Source organism: Chenopodium album, chromosome 9 (genome assembly GCF_948465745.1).
Source record: "Chenopodium album chromosome 9, dcCheAlbu1.1, whole genome shotgun sequence".
Classification (NCBI taxonomy): domain Eukaryota; kingdom Viridiplantae; phylum Streptophyta; class Magnoliopsida; order Caryophyllales; family Amaranthaceae; genus Chenopodium; species Chenopodium album.
In genome coordinates this window covers 1,781,189-1,807,175 of record NC_137842.1, presented here as the reverse complement: position 1 = coordinate 1,807,175, position 25,987 = coordinate 1,781,189, and the positions used below count along the sequence as shown (strand labels likewise).

Sequence of the window (25,987 nt, the reverse complement as noted above, 5' to 3'; positions counted from 1 at the left end):
CCACCCTCAATATTCAAAAATAGGTGTTTTTTCTAAGAATGAGGTGTTTTATGCCTTGTACATGTGCACACGCCCTATGCCCTACCCCATGGCTACAATAGGTCGTACCTTGGCTGGGAAGCAGCTCTAACATCCTGAGAATTGTGGGTAATGACGTCACCATCCAAGTATATCCAATACTCCACATTTAGTCCTTGTGCCTTGGCAGTTAAAAGCATATGATTCTCAAAAAAAAAAAAAAAAAACCAGACAAAAATGTTATTAGAAGCATATAATTTTCGTTGTGACAACTTTCTTACTCCAAATTTTCATTAATATGCGCTCACTTGTGCTTAATTTAGTTGATTGTGAAATTCAATTGCAATAGAAATCTTTGCTACAACCAATATTTTATAAATATGAAGCAGAATAACTTGACAATTAACACATTCAAACAGAAAGAAGACCTTCAAGGCTTTTAATTAGTCAGTCATCAAAATAAGAGGCTGCCTTTTTTTTGTTCGACGCATACAAATAATATAATTTGGTCCTTGGCTACCTAAAAGCCGAAGCACCCTAAAGTGTAGTGTAGACAAGCTCTCATAACAGGACCAAAAAAATAAAAGGAAATTATATCAATTAGCAAAAAGTTGATTTGGACAATGTTCTGAAGACATTCCACTCCACGAACCCTTCTTTGCCACAACAAATACATGATATTCAATTACAGAATCAGAGAGTCCATACACACAGAAGAATAATTACAGAGAAAACCTAAAATTGAATAAACATATTTCTAAATGATGAATTTACAAAACTGTATTTATATGAAGAGCCTTAAGTAACGAAGTTGCCATCTGTTTTACCAAGACTTGGCCACTCCCACCAGATCTCTGCCCATCTCTTCGCTCCTCAATTAAATTCTGGAGCTTCTGTGGAAGATCATTCTCCACGATCAGTTGTTTTGGCCGAGGATGGTGCTCATAAACAGCCTGTAAAAAGTTTGCAAGACATGCAAAAGTCAGGAAAACAAAATAATCAATAGAACCCATCCTTTCTGTGGGTAATCCATAAAAAACTACTGGATACTACAAGCAACATTCCCCTAAAAATTGTAGGCAGTCATCTTGTGACAATATGCCCAGAAATGGCACCAAAGAAACACAAATGATACAAGGATCTTTGACATCACTTCGACACATTTATGAACAATAAGACATCAGCAGTAAATCGAAAATATATGTTCATTTGTACTATTGCATCATCAACGTAAAACGTTAAAGAGAATCCAGCCCTAGGCAAAGAAAGGGTTAAGATGATCCTGAGATGACAAAGAAGTATCCTATATTGAACCATGATCTACAATGAAAGTTCACTAATATCACAACATTTTAAAAATGCAGAAAATCTGATGAGCCATTTTACTGTTTTAGATTAGTCCACATTATATAATAATACAGAAGTCAGAAGAATGCATATGGAGAGTATGTTACTCAAAATTCCTCCTGAATAAAGATGGAAGAAAAGAGACAGTTGAAAGAATAAAGATGTAAATAACTAAATATGCAGGTCTTTGTAAATACCAGATTTTGAGACAATAAGGACTAACAGAAATCTATTGAAACTTCAAACGATTCCTTTTATATGAAACATCCACACTTAAATTTCAAGCATCAACATTTTAAATTTATATGTCTATAAAGCAGAGCTGAAAGTACCAACCTTAATTAACTTAAGCAAATTCAGCCGAGCTATAGCATCCTGGTGATCAAGCTTTCCAATAAGCAACGGTGTCAAGCCATTGACAGCTAATGTCGTGTTTATCCGGGGTGATTTCCTGCATTAGGTATGAAACAAATGGTAGTAAAAATATAAACACAATTACAAGAAAATACAGAACTCCAATTTCACATGCCTGCACATATAAATAATCAAAAATAATTCCCCAACTATAATATATAGCAAGACACAGCAATTGAGTCTCACATGAAGGGCTGATGTTTTAGCTTAGATAGGGTTCCCTACCTTAAGTTGGATAATGGACTCTTCATAGTCCTCAGAAGTAACCACTCACAGTAAAATCGATAATTGCAGTGTGATATCTTACCCTTTTAAAATGACCACTTAAACACATAAAAGGGTTACTCTGCATGTTCACTTAAAAGTGGTCACTTATAAACTCGTAGAGTAACTTATGTATGGGTGAAAGATAAACTTATTGTGCACCTGTTACATGCAAGACCAATGCTCACTCATAAAGCTACATTTTAAGGCTATACTCACTTTCTTGCACCACCACTTCCATTAAGAACTTAATTAAGTTTGAGTCCTTTAAAAGTGAACAAATATAAGACAAGCAGTTAAATAACTCGACTATGTAAAAAGCAATTTTTGAATCTGGCAGCTGCTAGCTTAAGATAGAAGCTATGAAAAACACTAATAAGAAGTTGTAGGTTAAAAAAGCATGATATAAGGATGAAGGTAGAATAGCATACGTAATTATTTTCAAGAAAGGCTCCAATATGTGCACAAAATGTTGTTCCGGGCACTTCTCAAAAAACTTGACCAACTTCTGAACTGCATCCTTCTTTAATAAAGCTTGTTCAACTTTCCTGTTGTCATTGTCATGTGTCAAACAAACAGCGATAGAATCTAAAGCTGTCACGGACCAAAGGTCATCATCAAGAAGACTTAAATATACATCCAATCCACCATGGGCTCTTAACTGTTCCCTCGAGTTACGTGATGCATGTGCCATATCACACAACAAAGGCAATGCACACTGTTTTAAGGGAGAATCTGACATGATGAAATTCATCAAGTGTGGGATTATTCCATTTTCAGCTGCTTGCTCCTGCCTTCTCTTATTTATCTTGCAGAGATTAAATAGAGCATTGAGGACCTACAGAGAAATGAACCAAGTCAGCAATCAAAAATATAGTCTGAAGCACTATGAAGATTGTCGAGGTAGCAGCAGAGGGGAGGAAATCCCAATATCAACAAGCCCAATACACCCCCTCTCTGTCAGTTTCTTGAAAAGCTATACTGATTTAGTTTGGAACTCACATCTTAACCTCATGAAAGAATACAACATGAATGAAGCTTTGTTATTACTAAAATAGAAGTTAACAAGCACTACTTGCTACTTTGCTAGTACTAGTACACAAACAAACCATATGACATTTGCTTGCTAGTACTAGTAAAATCAACCAGAAAAAGGCAGCCTAGGTGTAGCAAAGAAAAAACTAGATGCAAACTAGCTTATCACGTAACGATAAATACAACAACAAAGACACAGCCTTATTTCCAAAGATATGGGTCTGCTGCAGGAGCTGATAGTCTATCACATATTCACATATGGTCATCCACAATCTAATGCTAAATCACCTTGTAAGCCCACTTTCTATTTGTCCTTTTATATTCTCTCCATTCAATTAATATTTCATTTTCCTCGACTACGATTGATATTTCAGTTACCCCTATGTATCACATGCTCAAATCATCGTAACCTCCTGTATCTGGTTCTCAATATCTACAACTCCAACTTTCCACTGCTATAAACCTAATTCTATTCCTCAACGTGTTCCTCAACATCCATCTCAACATACTTTAAATTAGTTGGTGCAACTGGGTGCACAATGCTCATGGTGCACCCAGTCAAAATAACATCTGCTCTTTGGTATCAAACTATACGTTCTTTGATTTTTAACTATATGTTTTATAATTTAAATTATTGTCAATACAACCCATGTTCTATTAATTTTTAGATAAATAAAACATGGACATGTGTTTTGGTTTGAACTACATGTTCTTTGGGCGTAAACTTGGGAGTATAGACACGTTCTTTGCATTTAAACATGTTCTTTGTTGCTTTTGGGGTTCATGTTCATTTATTGTAGTCTCTTTGTTCCATGAATTTAACCTTTATGTTAATTGGGTGCACAATACCTAAGTACACAAACCAATAATTGCTCAACATATGCATCTTTGCTACACTAATCTTATAAACGCAAACATTGTGACCCATACAATAATGCCGCTCTAATTGTCGTCCAGTATAATTTCTCTTTTAACCTTGAATATACACTACAACCATACGGTAACCCATTTCTCTGCTCTCACTTTGAGCAACCCAATCAATGTCTCCATTTGTTAGTAGAATCGATCCAAGCTACTTAACAAATTAACTACTAGGCAACTCTAACCAAGTTACCTTCTACTATCGCAACATCTTCCCTTGGCCTCCTTATACACTCCCTGTACTTTATTTTACTCTTACTAAGCTTGAAACCTATAGATTCTAGATTCATCAACATGTCTATAATTTGGCATTAACTCTGCCTCCACCTTTGTGAGATTCTAGATTCATCACTATGTCTATAACTTGAATTTAACTCTGCCTCCACCTTTGTGAGTTTACTACTTTACTAACTGCCGATGCCAAGGAGGGTTGCAGTACATTCGCGACAACCAATGTAAATCTATGTCACTTCCATGAGCATGAACTGAGAATCTAATAAGATCCCAAATGACTACATCACTATATATTCCCTTAACTATTAATAATCAAAGCTAGTTAAAGTGTAGAATAAAGTCAAAGTGCTGCAAGTAAAAAAAAAAAAAAAAGAGGAAGTATGTTTTATCTACGAAGGAATAGAAGGTATAGAAATGTTCTCAAAGCTCAATGCGACATGGTAACTCATTGCACGAAGGAACCACATGACCAACAATAAACATGACAGTGCTACCACTAAAAAATATAATAGAGAAGGAGAGAGAGAGTTATTCCCAACCTCATGATGAATTTGGGAAATAAGGGGCCCTTCCTTCAGCTCCAAGTTAGGTATAAGATGTTTAATTGCTTCAGCCCTTTGAAGATTCTCCAGACAGTTAGGATCAGTCGATAGATGGTTAATACACTTAAGCAGCTGCAACAGAAAATATCAGCTTAATGTTAAAATTATTTTTCATCAACATTCAAATTGTGAAGTTAGATAATAGGTCAAATGAGCATGAGTAAAGATAAGAATCATTTCATTGTCAATTGGAATTTTATACTTAATTTGTTATATATAACAGATCAATAACAATCACAGGTAATATAAAAATACTAACAATCATAGGGTATACCTTCAAAAGAATATGGGGCTCAACCCTGTTGAACATATGAAATAGTCGGGTAAGCAAACTTTGACTACACATGTACGACTTCACTGTGGTATCTGCTTGAGCAAACTCAAGAAGGAGTTCTGCTACCTTCTCAAGATACTCCCTAGAAACATCAGCATTCATTGCAGAGACCATATGAGAAAGAAGCCCAGAAGATGTTGCACTCCCTGGTCTGGCATTTAAAACACCTGAACCTGAGAGTACACCTGATGCAGTCTGTGAAGCAAGCCCAGATGTAGAAGCAGCTCCATCATTAGAAGCTACTGACATGAGCTTCTTAACTGCTGCTTTATTTGACATTCTTGGTGTTTCAGAATTTCCATTTTCCCTACCACGTCCTGAGACCTCTGCACAGAAATAAATACAAAAAAATTCAAGCAGAAAGTGCATGAGTAATAAAGCTGGGTGTTCAAAGAAATAGTTACTGTAGACAGACACCATACTGTCTTGAGCATCTAAAATGCATGTCATGAAGTAATATGACTAATACTTTAGTTTCGTGGAGCAACATAATATGTATTGAGCAAGGGAAGTTAACTCAAACAAGACATCGCAGAACTATACTGCATCCTCACTTCTCAGCATTTGATTTTTAACCTCTTCAAATTCACGAAGAGAGAATTGATCAGGGTGTACTGCAAAGGCTGGGTTTCATACAGGTTTTATTCTTTAACCGAGCAAATTTAGGATGCGAGTTTTGAAGTTAAAAAATATTAAAGGGCAACAAGAAGGTAAATACCCTAGCAAAACACATAATTGTGAAATAATGGAGCAATATGGGGATCAATAGAGCAGCCAGTACGAGTTGCTAAACAATAGTTTAACTCTGCATGCAAGTCACAACCAACCTCAGTAAGTGGCGTGTGACAAAATAACAGTCTTTTTAAAGACATAACATTGGTTTGTCTCCAAATGTTTGATGCTAAGGCAAGAGAAGTTTTTAAACTAATATTACACACCTAATTACTCAAAACTTAGTGAAACTCAGCCAAGCAACTCAATACCAGATTATCCTGACCAAATACAATCTGAATTGCCAATTTGCCACCTCATATAAAGCCCTACCTAATTCTCCCACCTTCATTCAAGATACAATAATTAATTCACTACAGATTGCTATAAAAATAGGAAAGCCTTCAATCAGTCTTTGAGATCCTCATCACATGTTGTCACACAGGAGTTTTAATTCATGACCTAAAAGTAAAGAAAAGAATTTTTGCTGAAACATACTACACCACCCACCCACCAACATACACAAGAAGGAAAGGGAGGGAGAAAAACAGATAGAGATGATACCTGCAAATTCTGCCATCAGGAAATCGAGTTCACCATTTGCCTTCTTATCATTAGATGCGTGCAACAAAGGAAGTATGCTTTCATGTCTCTCCATGCCTGCAAACTGGCGCACATCTAACTGACCGGAGAAATGCCGAGAAGGAGGTTCCTTTTCAAGCAAGCTAAGGAGAGGACGAACTTGGTCTTGTTGAGAAGAAACTGCATAGGGAAGCCCATTGGAACCACCTTCTACTTTTGGGGGCCTGTCTGTTGACGTTCTATTGGAAGAATTAGCAGCTCGCTGCTGTCTAAGATCAATTTCAGCTCGAGTAGCCTCTTTAACTACATTAACAAATTTGTCCGCAGCATCAGCTGACCTGGAAGAGGCTGAGGATTCAACAATTGCATGACTTGATTGAGGTTTATCTGCATCAACTGAGAAATACTAGAATTCAGGTTGATGTACAACTCGCTTTTAAAAATGTGGAGCAAATGCATGTCACATACCAGTTGATGATGAGTGTTCAGCTGCACTGTGTCTGGCCCTGAGATCAACTGGATCTGATCCAGAATGAGTTGCTTCAGTTAAACTAAAAACAGGGTGGCTAGGATCTAGCTGTCCAGAACGCGGCCTTTGAACTGAACCATCTGATGTTATTCCACTAACACCAGATATGGAAGCAAGTCGAGTCGCCTCATTCAAGCTATGGAGAGTATTGATAAGCCTCAGTAATATCCCATTTTTGGCAGCAATCCGGCAAAAATCATTTCTTGGTGTTGATCTCTGAAGTTTGAAAACCTGCCACATACCATCGATAGCCAGATGAACCATTTCCCTGAACAAAAGTAAATTTTTTAGATAAATATAAGCTTTATTAAAATAACAAGCAATAGCAACACATAGCAGGGAACATGCTACCCTGCAAGCAAAAACTTAATTCAATACAGCAAATCTTTCACCCCCTGCACAAAACAAAGTACGAAAAGAGGACAAGGTGTCCTCATAAAGTGACCAATAAATCAAACTACACATTAGCCCATTTCATTAATTTTCCCTGTAGAATAATTTGGAATTCCCTGCCACTTAAGGCCAAATAGAAGCTAACATAGTGACATTATCCCACAGCATAACACACGTGAGTGACGTGCACCTAGTAATGAAACATACGTCGATTTTGATCCAGCCACAACCCACAGAATAGCCATCGTGGAAACTCTTCATTTCATTGCATCTCTTTCTATGATCACTTACTAAAATAGCCATCGTGGAAACTCTTCATTTCATTGCATCTCTTTCTATGATCACTTACTAAAATTTACACATGCCATTTGTCTCCCTATAGCCACCTTCATTTGGAAAAATAATGCCCCATACAAAGTAAAAGCCTTTGCATGGACATCTTGTTTGGGATGGCAAAATACTAATGAGAAACTGCAGATTTGGCAAATATGAATCATCCACTAATATGTGTCATGTGTCAAGTTATTAAACATGGTACCATCTCTGTTCGCACAACAGGGTGGCTACATTTCTTTCAGGTGGGTTTTCCCAACTTCTGCCTTTGCTCCAAAGCTAGCGTCTAACATAAGTCATGGAAAAATAATTCTTGGAGATCAGCATGTTCGATTGTTCTTTCAATCATGTGGTTATCAAGAAGTGACATTACTATCTTTCTTTCACTTGGCTCTTCTCTAAAAGGTACTTTTTAAGGGTTGAGTTTTTTCATATGAAGTATGGATGGCACACTTATTTTCAGATTTACTATGTCGAATTATTGAGGTTTAGTTTACTGCTACGATTGCAACTTTTAATAATTTAAAAATAAAACTATACTTTAAATTCCTCTTCCCATTACAATAATACTAATTTCAAAACAACTGAAATTCTTAATCTTTGTTTTGCAGCAAATGAACCACGTGATCCAATGGTCTAGATTTTTGTTACTTATCAATCTAATTTGAAGTTAGAGATCACAAAATTCACATCAAGAGCTGGATGATCAGGCTCCTGCTCCTAGGGTTAGGAATAAAGAGCCCAAGTGTGAAAGCTAACATCAAGCTTTCAATATAAACTAACCAAAAACAATATTGTGGAGATCTATAGGGAGATACTAGATCACTTCAAACAATAAAAGGTTGTAGGTCAGGCAATCATTCACCTGTATTTAGCATAATCAGCTTCCAGAAATCCCACCAAAACTGGTATTCCCCGGCAAGCAATAAACATTTGAAGGGTCAAAGAGCTGCAGAGAGAATATCAACAGGGTCAAATACGACAAAACAAATTCCAGGAATGAAGTATTGGAAGTGACAGTAGTCTTCCTTCTCATGATGCCTACTATATTGAAGGTTCCACAGATTAAAATGCAACTTTTCTCATCGGTTATGTTTATTGTTATAATATTGCCCACTTCTAATTTATTTGACAAATACAGTGTTAACCAAATAAATAACAAATTATATATTGTAAAAGATAGTTTCAGGGACTCTAATGTCCTCCAATCAAACCAACAAAATTAAAGAACAAAAATACAGGAAATAAAACCTGGACTGGCAGAGCTGCTGCAGGAAATATGCTGCTTCCATACGAACTTCCCGAGGACGATCAGGAACGGCAAAACCCATCACAATAGGAATCTGTGACATATAACATCAAAAAACATTACTGCACCACAACCACACATTATTTGCCAAAAAAGATACAATTTATACATCAAAGGGTTCCAAGATAAAGACCTTAATACAGAAACCAAAAATTTATAATTTCAAATACTTGACATGTTTTCAGTCTGAATTTCTATCAGTTCTTTAGTTTCCACATTATTTAATGGGCATAGTTTTGTGTATTTACAACAATTGGTTAAAATGTATTTTATATATATATATATATATATATATATATATATATATATATATATATATATATATATATATATATATATATATATATATAGGGGAAGGCTCTCGTGAGAATTTTTCTTATATGAGAATTTTTCTTATGTGAGAACACTCTTTATGTTCTAAATTTTTACTCGTATGTTCTAAATTTTAAATATGATGTTCTAAACTTTTCCTTAGGTGTTCTAAATTAAATCAAATGTTCTAATTTAGTATTCACATGTTCTAAACCATAAATTAGTTAAGTTTGATGTCATAAATTTTAAATAACTTGTTCCAAAATTTTAATTTATATGTTCTAAATTATAAAACGTGTGTTCTAAGATTTTTAATTATATGTTCCAGATTTTAAAGCGTATGTTCTATTTTTGTTACACATATGTTCTAAATTCTTTACTCACACTTTCTATATTCTATATCAGTTTGTTCTAAATTTTTATTCACATGTTCATAATCTTAAATCAGATGTTCTAAATTTACTCATATGTTTAAAATTTCATAAAGCAAATTTTATAAATTTTTAATCACTTGTTCTAATTCTTAAATCAGATGTTCTAAACATATTACTCACACAAATGTTCTAAATTATTACTCATATGTTCAGAATTTTAGTTTGAGTCACGTGTTCTAAATTTTAACTTGCATGTTCTAAATTTTTACTCACATGTTCTAAATTTTTACTCATATGTTCTAAATTTTAAATCAGTTCTCATATAAGTATGAATTCTCACATATGAACCTATTCTCACCGGATCCCTCCCCTATATATATATATATATATATATATATATATATATATATATATATATATATATATATATATATATATATATATATATATATAATGCTTTCTTAGGTTGCCAGGGTCCTTAACTTAAGAGAACTAATGTCCCCCTCAGAATGTCTATATCCAAATTCTATCATCATTCAATTTGCCATAAATCCAAAGCCCAACTTTTCTTCCCACCCACCTAACAAATGAAGAGGGCAAAAGGTTGCAAAGAAGACTTGTTCCACACACATGTCCCTCTAAAATTTTTCATTAGCATGCTTATGAACAAAGATACTAGAACAGTTCCCAATTCCCACCACCTATATCCATCACTTTCTCCATGGAGTGAAAATAAGTTCATTCCAAGCTGTCAAAAATAGAAGAGAGTAACAGGCTATCAGCACACTCATTTATTGGTATAAATTAACACAGGAAAATGAAAAATAAATCCAGATAAGTGCTTTTTCCATTGTCCTATGATCTAGTACATTCCATTAATGTTTTCATTTATGGGGCAGTAAGAATAACAATGATGCACAATAATATAAAAAAGCAGTTCAACAATGAATAAATAACCAATTATAAGATTGGTAATACTTCAATCAGGTTTAAACAACCGAAAATGACAGCCATAAAGTAATTAATTAGTATGAGTATATAAAATTCAGATAACCAGCACTCCAGCAGGGCCAAAATTTACACTTAAAATTATGTTCTCCAGTCACAAATTACAATCATTTGAGGAAAGAAGTATAGTACTTCACGAACAAAGAGAAACTCACCAAGCCAACATGACAAGCATTCTCCTGGAAATCAGTATTATCCTTGATTATTTGATTTATCACTTGTAGTACAGAGCAGATAACCTGCACTCATGTAAAGGATTTAAATTAAAAGTTATGCCTTGTTATATGTATATATATTGTTCAAAAGCTACCAAATGGAATATAGAGTTGTTACAATGTTACATACACGAGGTCGGGGAACTTCAAGCAATTCCATGAGAGGAAGCAACCCATGCTGCTTGACAAAAACAACCTTCTGCTCAGCACGCTGATTAAAGAATGTGATGAGCTTCTGACATGCATTCACGATCACATCCTCTGGTTCCTCAGGTCTTAGAGACGCAATTAATCTGCTGAACTCTACAGCCTGTCAAGAATAGATTATTGATAATTAGTTGATTTAGTTCAACCACTCAATAGACGAGGAACAATATTTTTGCGCATGTGAAAGAAAGCACTGGAGGTTTACAAGTAATAAGCAAAGACATGGAGGTTGCAGACAGCATAAGTGAAGATTTCATGTCATCAGAAAAAGCTTATTCATCCACAAAACATAATATACTTTTAATTCAACTTATACCAAAAGAAACCTCGGGAATAAAGAACCCACTGAAATTGCCATAATACTCGAACAAAAACATTCGCAGAAATTAAATTATTTACGGCAGCACCATAATTAGAGAAAGATGTATTCTCACAAGTAAAGCATAAACTCATTTGAAGTTGTAAAGTTGACTTGAGTTAAAATAGTCAACATAGAGAAAGCGGTCAGCAATAGATTCCTCATAAAAACATTGGATGATAAGTTCACATCACAACTCAGGGTTCATAAAATAGTACATACCTGAAGAGGAAAAAGGTTTTCTCCAGGCATTTTGTCATCAAAAACCTGAGGAGCAAGTTTTTACAAGCATCAGATGCAACCTAGAAAAAAATGCAGAGAAAAAAAACCATCACTGTTACAAACATACCAGACTGCTATCTATATCAATCACATCCTCCTTCAACGCACGTATCATAACACGGAGTAAGTTACCTCCATTTGTTTGCCCCATTTCATTCTCCATCTGTTTCTGTGCAATAGCAGCCCTTAACCTAGTTGCCAAGTCATTCTTTCCAGACTCGGGTGCTGCACTGCTTGAGTTGACATGTGAATTGGAAGTAGAAGCAGACGTCTCAGCTGACCGATCTTCTGTATTTTTGTCAAGTGGATGAAATAAATCCTCTAAAGATGCATCCCCAGGTGTGTCACTAAATTTACTGAGCTCATTCCCCGTAGATATGCCTTTTTTTGCAGCCTTCAAAACAAAATTAACTATTTGTAAAATTATTAACAAGTGTGAAAACTATTAATGCTTATCACTGAAATTCAATAAGAAAATTTCTGCTTTGGTGCCCTGAGGTATGGAAAAGTTCCACTTATAGACCTACGTTTTTCAAATTTCCACTTTGGTAACATTTTGTATACCACCAAGTATAAATTAAAAGACCACACACTAATGGCATTGAAATTTCCATTAAAAGAATATGGCTACACCAGATTCCCTTTGAAACATAATAATTAGCCTGAAAATTTTGCTAGTTTGGTGACCCAACGAAATCTTATACTAATTACAAGACTTTTATGGGTAATCCCACAAACTATTTATGCATTTTGGTGGATAAAAAAGATTTTATTTTGGCTTTATTAATTTTTTAAAATGATTGATCGTTAATTATAAAAAATAGAGCTTTTTGAAAATTAAAAAAAAAAAAAAAAAAAAAAAAATTATACCTATATACAGTTTTATGTTTAGTGTAGAAAAGGCAATACTTCAATAATCAATAAGTTGTTAAATTAAAAAAAATTAATAAAAACAATAAAATAAAATAAAAGGGGATTATTTCAAAAGGTCGATATAAAAACATAATTAACACAATTTTTTCCTCATTACTATTTCAGTATGTAAACTTTAAATATCAATTCTTTATAACTCCATAAACATAAATATATTATCAAAGAAAATAATTATTAAATATGTGCCATGGAGCCCACGAAAATCAAATTGCAAAAATTAATATGGGAAAAAGGCAGTACTCCCTCCATTTTGGACCATAAATGAGTTTTTTAATGTAGAGGAATTAGTAGATTCAGTTTATATTATTAAAGAATGGGGCATGTGAGACTGTGAGAGTAGTAAAAGTTAGTGGGTCACAATGAGTATAGTAAATATAATTCTATAATCATGGCCCCTTACAGTTTAAGGTCAATTATTTCAAAATGGCCAAAAGAGGGAAGTGTGTTAATTATTCTGAAACGGCCAAAAGAAGGGGAAGTGTGTCAATTATTCTATATCGGAAAGAATATAATTTTTTGGAAAGATAAATACTTTGGGCACGTAATAATTTCTGATACATACAATCTAAGACATCAAATCTTTACGATAATATTTTGATCAAACTAAAAAAAAAATACGAAGTATCTTTCATAGGAAAAATTTGGCAATTAGCAATCTCCTAGAAGACAGAAAACATGAAAAGCCCTAAAAAAAATATTTATAATTTTCAACCAAAAATTAAACTATACAACCATTAACAATGATCAAGAAGTGAAGTATCACATTAAACGATCAAAAAAAGTAAAAGAACCTCACCTTCTGAAGATTCTCATCTTGATTTCTTGTCCCAAAGCTGAATAAACTATTCATTTTATGTACAGTGCTTCCTTTCCCGTCAATTTTTCCAGATACACCATCCTTTCGCTTAGATTTGGGAGATCCCAGCTCACCATTGGTCAACACTTCATCAGGATCAACTGTATGCCTATCACTAAGCTTCTCTGACACGACACTTTCTACACTAAAAGTGGATTCAGCAATGGATTTATCATGAATAGCTAGTGTTGGAATCTGGTCTGCTGATAAATCTCCACAATATCCTATCCCGTCCTCAGACAGCCCTTGATCACCGTCAGCTTGACTTGCATCAGCATCATCATTCAGCAGGGCCTCCCTTCTGGCAACCTGCCATTTAAAATAACTATTTAAATAACAGAAAGAAAAATAGCAAAAAAGGGGAACCGGAGAAAAAGAGGATCTGCACTGCTCAAATGAAAATTGCAAAGAGCAGAATGGTAAAAGTCAACGAGCACCTATTTCAGGACAGGCCACCAGGAATTGGCCATTGATACTAAGTTCAGCCACTTATCCAAAAATTTTAAAACTACTGCCCAACAGAATAGATTTAACGCTGGGAGGCTACAGATTTTTTAAAAAACATTTGGCAGAAAAATATGTGGGAAAAAATCAAGGGAACCATAATGGTTAATTATATCAACACAAGTATAAATATCTGAAGCAACAAACAAAGTTGCATCAAAAATATAGGAACAAGCAACTTTAAGTTACAAATTTTATGTTTTTTTGCCTCAACCTAATTTTCACATAGCTTAGTCAGGAGCAGGAAAACTTACTTCTTTCACACATTGGCTTTCAGCTACACCATTTTCATCCCCATTAGACAATTCTGTTTCCATCAATGCATCTTCCTGTGTACTCCTGCAATAATGTAATAATAATTACTTTTATCCCTGGAAAACTACACTGAAAGTTCCAATCACAATGGAAGGGCCTGAGACCATGAGCAACTGGTCCTTTGAGACGTATGTTTCATCAAACTCGATTAGAGATAATAGTAACAACATGGAACACATAGAGGACATAATAAAGTGCACAGTTCATCAGAGGCTGAAGGAGTTGTAACTATGCAGGACTACCAAAACAATAATCAGAAGATGCATGGAATTATTAACCTATTCTCTGCAGCAAAGAATCATATAATAAAAGTGACACCTTGCTTCTCCGAGATAAGCAACAATTGAGCTAACAAATTGAAAAAATATACACAGATATTGTTCAGTGTTTTCAAATTTTAACCTAACCCATGTCTCCTTAAAAACCTCACAAGTCTCTTCGAAAATGTCTGCTGTCTTGTTAATGCTATGATAATATACAGTTTTGAACAAAAATAATCACTGTCCCTCACTTTTTCATAAAATATCATTGAGAAACAGTAATTGCCTGATATTCGAGCAGGGAGGAGCATCATGTGATCTATATGCAGTGTCAAATAGAAGAAAAAAATCCACAGTTTAAGCTTTTTTCTCCAGCCAATATGCAACATTATCCATCCAGTATTCCAGTATCTCAATGACGTAAAGAAAAGAGGAGACGGGAACAAGAATCACAAAGGTCTAGCGACACTCAATGGAATCTTTAAAGGTCATATGTCATATGTTGTGAGCCAAGTGTATGAGACTATAACCCAAAGGAAACTTCCAAAGCCTTGACCCCATAAAATTTTTTAGATGCCAAACTCGTGAAATCTAAATCTCAAGCCTCAGGTTTTCCAAACAAACTCAGACTCTAATTGGTCTTCACTCATCTACAACATAACCACAAGTTCACAACGGATTTAACAAGTAGACATCCACCAGTCCCTTGCGTCCAACTCTTTTTAAGATAAAAATAAAAATTTATACAATATAAAATTAATAGACCTCTTTACAGAGCAAAGAAAGCATACAATCATGCAGTTCATCAATTAGCAAATATGCAGGGGAAAGCATCAGATAGCACAAACAGAGGAACAATGATTCCATAACACTTCCACTCCACTTGTCTTATTACATAGGGTCTTAGCCTCCCTATCTTTTCTTGATCAACATATTCACTATTCAGTCAAGACCCTCCACATAATTGAGTACAAATTTAAAAGGGGCTGTATATTTCTAAATGTTGTGTTAAATATGGATCCCAATACATCAGCATATTTCTAAACTTACTTTCTTAAACCTTCTCTTGAGATCAAATAGATCCCATGCATATAAAGTTATCAACTATGTAAGCCTAGAAGAACCGGAAAATTGAAGAAAAGATTCCATGCATGTGAAACAAAGACTTCATAGCAATTAGAAGAATGTAATTTTTGATAGCATAACTGCAAAGAAATTAGCAAATAGGCAGCCGTACCTTATTGCATCACTTGCGGGAAGGGATGGCTGTAATGTACGCCTGTAGTTAAGTATCCAAGGGTGAGAAAGCAGCATTTTGGCATCAGGCCTTTGTCTGGCATCCTGAAATGAGCTAAAAATGTTCAGAGAGACTATTACACTAGATCCCCCACCCACCCATTGGAAATGCCTCATTTTCTTGTCAGTTTCAGTGGAATTGTACATACAAACTTCACTAGATGAGCATGTAATAGGTTCTTATTAAAGATGATGGTTGCACACCTAAAACAATCAAGAAGAATTTTCTTCTCAAAGACATGTACATATATAGTATTTGTCAAGACTCAAGATTAAAAAGAAATAGCAATCCTTTTCTGGATTAAAAAATCTAAGAGAATGCATAGCAGCATTTCACACACTACGTAAATATACGTAGGTTATGTGATCATATATTCAGAATAAATCATGAAGTTATGTGGATATTGAGGAACGACGGAGACCACAAAGTTGCCTAAAAAAGATTGGCAAGTCATTAAGCTCCTAAAAATAAGATAGATTATTCAGCAATTAGCATTCTCTTTGGTTCTATATTCCAAAAATGTTTCTCATGATGAGATTTAATAATATAGTGTAACTAACATGTAATTTTTCTTCAGCAAAAACCTCTATAAATGTAATCTACTTTCATTCTTATTTAATAAAAAGATCCTTTATCTTAAAAAGAACTATTCAGTACATTCACCAGAAAATATCTTGGATCTTTTCACTGCAATACATTTAGGGGCCGTTTGGTTGGGGGTATTCATCAAAGGGAAAGGAAATCAACCACCCTGATTCCCTTTGTTGCTGTTTGTTAGCCCTTTTTTTTCATTCCCTTTCCCCCATCCATTCCTCCAAATTCTTCTAAGCCCATTCCCCACCCCCCCTAGGTATTTCCATTCCCATTCCCTACCACCACCACACCACCACATCACCACTTTCATACCTACCCAACCACCGGAAAACCCAACCACCGTCCTACCTGACCCTCGCCGCCCCTCCCCCGACCCTCGCCGACCCTCACCGGCTCTCCCCTGCACCGGAATCGAATCGTTCGCTGCCCCTTTTCGCACCGGAATCGCACTTCGCTGCCCCTTTTCGCACCTCCCTCAACCCTTTTCGCACCTCCCCCAACCCTTTTCGCACCTTCTCCAACCCTCGTCGGAGGTTGTCGCACCTCAAACGGCGAGGGAGAATATTTTCTAGGGTTTATTCGAGGCTGATGGTGGTTTTTCGGGGTTGAGGGAGGGTTTGCGAGGGGCGGGGATGACCGGCGAAGGGAGGCGAAGGGGGAGGGAGGTGCGGCGAGTGGTTTGGTGGCTGGAAACGGTGGAGAATGAAGGTTTGAGGTGGATGTGTGGTGGTGGTGTGGTGGTGGGACTGGTGGCCCTCATTCCCTTTGTTTTTAAGACCAAACAACATAGAAAATTTTAGGTATTTTCATTCCATTCCCTGTCTTTCCCTTTGTTCATTCCATTCCGATTACCCCTCGCGAACCAAACGGCCCCTTAGAAGCCAAGAATTGAAAATCAAACTATTGGCCTCACTAATCCCACTATTACAGCCATTGTGCACGAGTTCAATCAAACTATATCTAGGAAAATTTATGCCATTTCTATGACTAAAATACAATGAAAACTTCACAATTTCTTACCTTCTGGAAGCACAGTCGCAAAAAATCAGCCATATCAGCAGAAAGACCATCTGGAATTGGAGGATTCTCATCCTGATAAAAAGATGAAGAAATTCAAATTTAAGATGACACATAACAGCATTAAGTAACAAAGACTCCTGACATTATGATCTACCAGCTTCAAATATGTGGATTTAACATCATATCATACAATAACTTGTAAAAAAGCAGAAATTGTCCGGATCTATGAAATGTGTACTCAAGACATATTTCCCTTAACCATTCTTTGTAAATGGTTGACACCCCCTCGGTATATAATTCTTTATTACATACTAAAAAACATGCTAATAAGACGAGCAGAAATTGAATTTTAACTTTTGTGAAACTATTCATTAGTATGTGATGCTTTCATGTCAGAACTACAAGATCCATATTAAAGATCATAGAGCTGTAATGGTACTGTAGTACACAAAATCCATAGTGGTGCCTGTAAAACTAACATTAGCTGTGGGAGAGAAAGCTTAAAGCCTCTTGGAAAAAAATAAATTTAAACAAGTTTTATCTCCTAGATGCTCCTTCACTCTCCTTTGTTTATTAGGGATGTCCTCTCGAAGTCAAAGAGAGAAAAAAATGGTACAAAAGGGCAACAGTGACCAGTCCAATCACTCAATTGTCACTACAGAAATTTAGTGACTAGCACTTCTCTTCACATGACAAAATTTTAATTTACCTTCTCTTCAGAATAAAACAGGAAAGAGTATAAATGAAGGTATCAAAAGTCAATCACTTAATTTTTACAAATTTGTCAAAAAATATGTTCGTAAGAAAGCATAGGTACCACATGGAAAGCCCCTAATTCACTAGACACAAACCATGTGATACATGAGAAAGCATAGGTACCACATGGAAACCCCCTTATATATGAAAAAATGCGAGTATTTATTATGCACTAATTTTTTTTCTATGTTACGTTACATTGTATTTGCTATGTTTAACTAGGTAATGATAGAAACTTTATGGTTTCAAACAATTAGTCAAAAATTTAAGTTTGGCTCAAATTATCATATTCAAACTTTAACAGTAAAAATCCTGGGGTAGTGCTGGGCCACACTTGCTAAAAAAAAAAGGAAATTTTGCTAATAACACCACTAAAAAGCTGAAAAACTGATTATAACACCACCCAAAAAAAACTTTAATTATAACACCACAAAAAAAACATCAAAATTTGCTTTCACCACCACTTAACGGATTCTTGGATGGAATCCGTTACTGGGACCCCTTAATAGACACGTGTCACATCTCAATTGGTTTTAAAAATAAAAAAAAATAAAAAAACCTCAAACCCAACCCAGCCACAACTCACCACCAGGCTTCCTACGCCGCACCACCACCGGCCAGCCTCACTGTCGTCAGCCCAACCACAGAAACATCACCACCATCGCCGCCCTCCTTTTCCCTACCCAGACCGTAGTCGAACTCCTCTCCCCCTACCAGCACCGTCGCCGAAACCCCATTCCCTCTCCCCGGAAACCACCCAACGTACAAACAATCACGAATTCCACCACTTTGGGGTTCGAAGGTCGATTTCGGCCTTACCCTCCGCCCTCAAAACGGCCGAAAAGGATGAAATCGACCTTCGAAGTCCCAGAAACTTCGATTTCTCGGTGAAGGTTGGGTTGTTTTCGGGGAGGGGGAGAATGGGTTGGGTGGTTTGAATGGGTAGGGATGGTTTTCGGGGAGGAGGGGGAAGGCCAGGGGAGTCGCCAGTTAAAGAGGTGGTGGTTGGGCTGAATTCGGCGGTCAAGGTGGGGGCAGGCGATGCCGGCGGCGGGGGTTACGGTGTCAGTGGTGGGGCTGGGCTGGGGTTAGCCGGTTAAGGTTTTTTAATTTTTTTTTATTTTTTTAATTAATTAATTTTTTTAACCAATAGCCTATTGACACGTGTGTGTTAGGGTCCCACTAACGGGGTCCATCCAAGAATCCGTTAAGTGGGTGGTGAAATCAAATTTCGGTGTTATTTTGTGGTGTTATAATTAAAGTTTTTTTTTTTTGGAGGTGTTATAATCAATTGATTTTTTGTGGTGTTATTTTGCAAAATTTCCAAAAAAAAATGGAAAAGCTGCCACACAACATGATCCCGCAAATAAAAATTATATGGAACTAACAAAACAGCTTCCCAGTCACAGCATGTATAACTTGACTACAACAGTAACAGTATAGTGCAGATTACCAAACCTGAACAATACGGAAGAGAGCAGGCATAGGTTGCAGGTCATAATAAGGTGGTACACATGTAAGAAGTTCGATCACAGTACATCCAACACTCCAGATGTCTGATGCAGCACAAACTCCTGACATTTCAATCACCTGAAAGGAGCTACAAATATCAGAAATATCACAAAAATATAATTTGAAAAGCAGGCAGAAAATTCATATAAGCAAATTGCTAACAATTTCACTACCAGCTGCGTCATAAGGAACAAGAAGGAATGCTAAAAATTACCTCAGGAGCCATCCAATAAGGCGTTCCAACAACAGAATGTGTATTGACATCTGCCTCTGTTAACTTCGTGGCCACCCCAAAATCAGCAAGTTTGACTAAACCCTGTAAGATTAACAGTCAAATTATAGAGCTGTTCTGATAGAACAACTGAAAGCATATAGCAAAGAACAAAGACAAAAAAAAAAAAAAAAAAAAAAACAAATAAATGAAACAAACTTGGGCTGACAGGTACCTAGTTCACTCAAACTACCAGGGCTTTTCACAACTAAGCGCAGACATTTGGTCTAATTTGGATATAGGCGAATAGCATTTACACCAGGTGCCAACCAAAGTCACCTAAATCGCGCAAGACCCTCTGGGATTTGACTTCCTGGTTGCCACCATGGGTCTCCAAGACAAAATTTGGTACTTAACACCTGGCAACCCAATCTTCTAAGGATGATAACAGCACAAACGGACTCTTAGATTATGGTAAACACTCTGTCACACTCCCTTTCTCTTGTTATCTAAATTCGTTTTATATCAAGGCTTTGCTGATGTCGGGGGCCCTTGTAGTATTGACTTAATACCATGGAGTTATACAAGCAAAACATATTGGCAAGCTCAAAACACAGAGTCCAAGAGTTACTACTTAGATACATTGACAAGCCCGGGAAACGCCATTAACAACAACAACATAAACTTTGCGTCAAAAAGAAGGGGGAAAAAACATAAACTCTCACTACACTTCTGGCACCATCTCACATACCCAGCTCACATGAAAGCAACTATTATTACCTAAGTAACACATAAGATAGCATCTGAATGAGACACTCAATAAATCCCAAGAAAGGCATGTCGTGAAAGCTCCTCCATACTAGATTTTATTTTTTATTTTACCTACACAAACCTGGTTGCCTAAAGCCAATAACAGAACTTTGACCTTGCAAATTTTCTTACAATAAACTCCGAACAAATACAAAATCAAATGCAAATGAGAAAACCTAGGAAACAACAAGAATATATGCAACTAACACTTCCATCTATTTGTAAGTAATGGCCCAACTGACCATGTAGTTAGTAGAATCATATTTCTTCTTTTCAGAGCATCCTTAGAAGAGAATTTTCCTTTTGAAGCTTCCATGCTAAGAAAACACTCCAGGAAAAGCCTTTGATTTCCGTATAGCCTTTCCTGGATCCAAAGCTTATCTGAGTTTCCAGCCTTGACTCCATTTCGATATAAAATATCATAATGAAGAACTGATGACTAAACAATCTAGTCTACAACAAGTCCTTTTCAAAAAAATTACTAAATTACTCCTGAATATCATATTCAGAATGTTTTCTTGCTAATCCTCCGTCACAAACAATACCAGCCAATTCAAGTACTCAACAATGTAGAAAAACCACATCAATCACCCAATTAACCATATAAATCCAAGCACTACCAGCCAGCTCAAGTACTCAACAATGAAAGTTATGAAACCGCCTCAATCACCCAATTAACCATATAGATCCAAGCACCTATACAAATTCTAAATCTAATAAATTAAGAATTGAAAAGGCCAGAATAAAATTTCACGGTCATGAGAACACATATAATATTAGAGACGATGGAATAAGCCCAGGTAGAGCCAGGAGGCTCTTCAATCATTCATTTTCAAAACTCAATCTTTATTTAGAAAAAAATTCCAAAACTCCATGCCTAGAAATCAAGGGCAACAGAAAGGTAGAATAGAGCCAAAAATAATAAGAGGCTAAACGATGTGGTATAAGGAGTAATAAAATATAAAAATTGATTTGCTCTTCTTTAACAACGGTAAAATAGGAACCAGTAGGAGGGGGTTTTAGGAAACAAACACATTCCTCACAGTCAATATGAATCAAGTCACGCATTCCAAAGATTTCAAGACAACTGTATCACAATTGCTACAAAATTAATGAAATACAAACTAGTCTACCTCTTTTGTAGTAAGTATATTGGCACCCTTGATGTCGCGATGTATAACTCCTTGTTCATGGAGGTAGACAAGGCCTTCTAAAACCTAACCAGAAGTATTGATAGATAAGCACAAGCAATTGAATAAACAATAAAATAGATGATGTGGTGAAAAGGAAGACCTGAGCAATGTAATGAGCAACTAGCTGTTCAGGAAACGGCCCAAACTTGTTTGGCTTAATAATATTTGCAAGTGATCCATTTTCAACATATCTGTAAAAATAGGATTTGGCAACTAAATATGAGTTATTTACTCAGATGCATACACTGTCCGCAATCTCTGCATCAAGTCAATCAAGCTTTAAAAAGAATCACTTACTCAAGTATAATGTGAAGGTGGCTTTTCGTCTTTAAGGATCCTAGATATTTTACAATATTTTTGTGGTTAAGGTTCTGCAAAACAAACAATATGCTCAGAAAGTGTACGCATAATGCAGAATACACAGTGGTTTGCACACAAGCATCAGTTTACATAAAAGCAGCAGCATTACACCAAAAGGCAGCAATCACTCTAAAGAAAGAAATTCCGTTAACAAGTTGCCAGCAAAGTGACACCGCACATGCAAGCAAGTCTGTATGAATGTGTGAACACACAAGCATGCATGAGTGTCATTTAAATCAACAAAATAAACTGATGAGCTGTTACACACACTCAGTGGATGCTGATGTACAGTTCTCAGCATCAGGATGCTGAAAACTGACTGTAAGTTTATGAAGCAACAACATTTCTCAAAAAATACTTTAAAATACTAGTTTAGCAGAAATGCATAGATATTGGTTTGCTTTAGGGTGCTTTCTATATCATACTATCCTCCACTTATCTTATAGTATATCAAGCAATCACTACCTAATTGAAACACATTTCCACATGCAGGCAGAAGAGTTCTCATTTCTCAATAGAGATGCAAAGCAAATTGTAATAAATTCATGTTCAATTAAAAAAACATTACAAGAATAATATTGTAACAGTTGTGCAGATAGCTTATAAGAATTCAAATTCTGCAAAGACGAAATTTACCTTGAGAAGGTCAATTTCTTGCTGTAAATATGCATTCCACGCGCCAAGCCAATTTGTATAATTGCAAAATAAGCCAAAGGTAAGTCTTATTTGAATAAGAGAAGGAACAAAGGCAATATGATATGATGGATCGAGGGTGAGGGAATGCAAGAAATAAGCTTAAACTTTCCAATATATGACCTTCCATACATAATAACTGAAACATTTCAAAATATACAAGTTAAACAATAAGAAGTAATAAATAAACATAATAATATAAAATAATACAAGGCTAACCATATATATCAAGAATAAATCGTAATAAATCATTTGTCAAGTTTCAGGCCTTTTAGGGGGGTAATCATCACTCAGCCACGTTAACCACCAATTATATAATACTTTCTCCATTTATAGTTGACACGTATTTTTTTTTTGGGAAAATTATTATCTGTTCACATTTGTATCTTGGGTACACTTTCTATTGTGAAATGTCATTAAACCTTCAATTTTCTTTTCTCTCCTCCCAATAGCACCTTTTCTCTCCTCTCTCCTCTCTCCTCCAAACTTCACTATACTGTCTATCCTCTCCCTCCATAACCAAAGCACCATCTCACTTTCTCTCTCCTCCCTCAAAACCACCAACATTATATTCTCAAACCACATGCATTCATCCACCATTGCCACCTAGCTCCTACATGGCCTCCACCACTTTGCATATGAGATCAAGAAAAAATAGAGCAAAGACCCGAAGAAAATAAAAGTCATCCTCAAGTGTTTGAGCGAAGCCCCAATCAATTGAATATTTTGCCAGAAAATTCTTCATTGAAGAGTGAGAAAATTAAGAATTTTATTTCTAAATTTGGTTTGGAGAATTGAGGGAGATGTTAGATCGAATACTTTGTGAGTTTCCTTTCGCCGAAGGTTGTAATTGGGTAAAGGGTTGAAGAAGACGGTTCTAATTGCAAAGGCCGTGGTGGTCGTTGAGTGGAGCAAAGGTATAGGTGTTGGTGGCTGGTTATATTTGTAGTTAGAAGGGTGATTGAAGGGGGTGTCAATAAAGAGGAGGGTGGGTAGCTTTTTTATATTAGAGGTAAAATTGTATTTTCTCCTTCTCTCAACCCTCTCCTTAATTTGTACCCAATTGTGTCAACTTAAAAAATAAATATATAAACACTAACATAATTCTTTGTAAAAAAAAAGCCACCATTATTAGTTCTTGAAAAAGCACACCATAGTACACCAAACTCTAGCCAAGAAACAACTTAGATTTACGTAATCTTTATTTAAAGTTATTCTTCAATTGTCAGTCCACTCAAACTTCTCATCCACACAACAAAATCATACTGCACCAGATAAGACTCTAACAGAATAGCACTACCAGAAGCACCAGATAATAAAATTAACCTCTTCCACTCTACTCAACTCTTAAGGTATTTTTTAAGCCCTTTAACAAGTGTTGATCATCAAACAAAGGCCTAATAAAGAAGCTTGCCAAGAATAGAAAACTCGGAATTCGTCCTTAGTGACATCAGCTTACTCAATTTAATTTCCCAAGACGAGGATTTAACAATCCCATGGAGGGGCAAAGGAGCATATGTACCAAAACAGTAACTTTACATTTTGACACGTGAAAATACCAAGTACTATTAACTGTCTGAAGGTATAAAACTAAGTCTACTGTTCCCTTTACATAATTAAGAGCATGAATTTGGTTTCATAGAAAAAAGATCAAGGTCACAAATTTTGACTAAGGCTACATCTAAGATACAAACAACAGCACTTGCATCCGTAAAAATTGGAGTATTAAAGTCTAAAGCAATGAGAGGGAAACACAAAGCAAAGAGATATGTCCTCACACATCGATTCCATCATATCATTAAAGTAAAAATTTAAGCGGTAAAGGGAGATAGCCAAGAAAAAAGAACAGACCATAATAATATTGAGATCCTCCTGAGCTATATTTTCCAAAGAAACCTGCTTAATAGCCACAAAATCTCCATTCTCCAAATCCAAACCCTTGTATACTCGACCATAGGCTCCTTTTCCAATTTCATCTCCAAGCATCTGCGTATCAAGCACAGTCACAGCGGATAATAATCAAACGTAGGCAGAGGCGCACAGCCCTCGTCTTTCATTAAAATTCACAATCCAAATCAAACCCAAGAAGATTCCATACCAATTAATTCAATCAAATTTAACTAATATTCAGCATATACCAAAAACCTAATCTTTGATAATCTTACTACATTTCTCAGTTCCTTCAAACAAAGCACAACAACTACAGCATACAAATAGCACCAAACTAATAAATAAACACCGAAAACCGGCAAAATCACAACCTCGTCTTACGTAATCAAGAAAAAAATTTACATTTTTACTACATTTCATATCCAAAGTTCAAACTAATTACTCAAACACAAAAATTAAACAATTTCGACAATTAAACACTAAAACACACAAATTTAGCTTCATATCAAATTCAATATCAAAATTCCAAGCAAAAAAAGCCAAAATTCACTTTTCACAAATTAAAAAGCATAGAAACCACAATTAATCAGCAAAAATCCCCAAAACAAAAAAAGCAATTAATTAATCAAAAAATAGAAGAAAAGCATGGACTTACATATTTATTATCAAGGGTTTTGGATTTATGAAAATGCGAAGAAGTCATTTGACGAGACATTGTCGAAAATTGCGAAGTCGAATTAGGGTTTATACTATGAATCCATATTCAGGCGAGTCGGAAAAAGCTGATCGCCGGAGAAAATGCGGGAGAAGAGGAGAGAGAAAAGTTAGGGGTGGAATTTTGCTGTAAAGTTATTATTATATAATTAAGGATTTAATTTAATTTAGCAAATCATATAATATAATTATGATTATATGAATAATATGGTTGTGATAATAATATAAGGTGGGGACAGTCCAATGTAATACAAATGGAAATGGGAAAATAAGTGATGTGATATTCT

At 35.7% G+C, this 25,987-nt stretch overlaps 1 protein-coding gene across 2 annotated transcripts; it reads right to left on the bottom strand.

Moving 5' to 3' along the window:
* Positions 1 to 436: 436 nt before the first annotated feature.
* LOC145558212 (MAP3K epsilon protein kinase 1-like) lies at positions 437 to 25,951 on the bottom strand. Of its 2 annotated transcripts, none has more exons than XM_081619364.1 (25): positions 25,642 to 25,951; positions 24,948 to 25,082; positions 23,040 to 23,060; positions 22,341 to 22,414; positions 22,144 to 22,234; positions 21,984 to 22,067; positions 20,044 to 20,145; positions 19,776 to 19,907; positions 17,562 to 17,633; positions 15,888 to 15,991; positions 14,330 to 14,414; positions 13,512 to 13,880; positions 11,850 to 12,176; positions 11,723 to 11,767; positions 11,066 to 11,245; positions 10,876 to 10,959; positions 8,969 to 9,060; positions 8,583 to 8,666; positions 6,931 to 7,259; positions 6,445 to 6,849; positions 5,110 to 5,495; positions 4,773 to 4,907; positions 2,475 to 2,881; positions 1,702 to 1,816; positions 437 to 971 (listed from the first exon to the last, which is right to left on the bottom strand). In XM_081619364.1, exons 1-25 carry the CDS (start codon positions 25,699 to 25,701, stop codon positions 789 to 791), a joined length of 4,101 nt encoding a protein of 1,366 aa, XP_081475490.1. In that variant the 5' UTR covers positions 25,702 to 25,951; the 3' UTR covers positions 437 to 788. The 2 variants fall into 2 exon arrangements, with proteins under 2 accessions (XP_081475490.1, XP_081475489.1); XM_081619363.1 differs by having other exon boundaries at positions 6,445 to 6,858; positions 25,642 to 25,942.
* Between the last annotated feature and the right edge of the window lie 36 nt (positions 25,952 to 25,987).

Excerpts from the sequence above, each read along its gene's own strand:
- LOC145558212 (XM_081619363.1), bottom strand. The coding sequence starts at position 25,701 with ATGTCTCGTCAAATGACTTCTTCGCATTTTCATAAATCCAAAACCCTT. Across the intron at positions 19,908-20,043 it reads CTTATTGGATGGCTCCTGAG|GTGATTGAAATGTCAGGAGT; the intron begins GTAATTTTTAGC and ends AGCTCCTTTCAG. Across the intron at positions 14,415-15,887 it reads CCCGCAAGTGATGCAATAAG|GAGTACACAGGAAGATGCAT; the intron begins GTACGGCTGCCT and ends ACATTATTGCAG.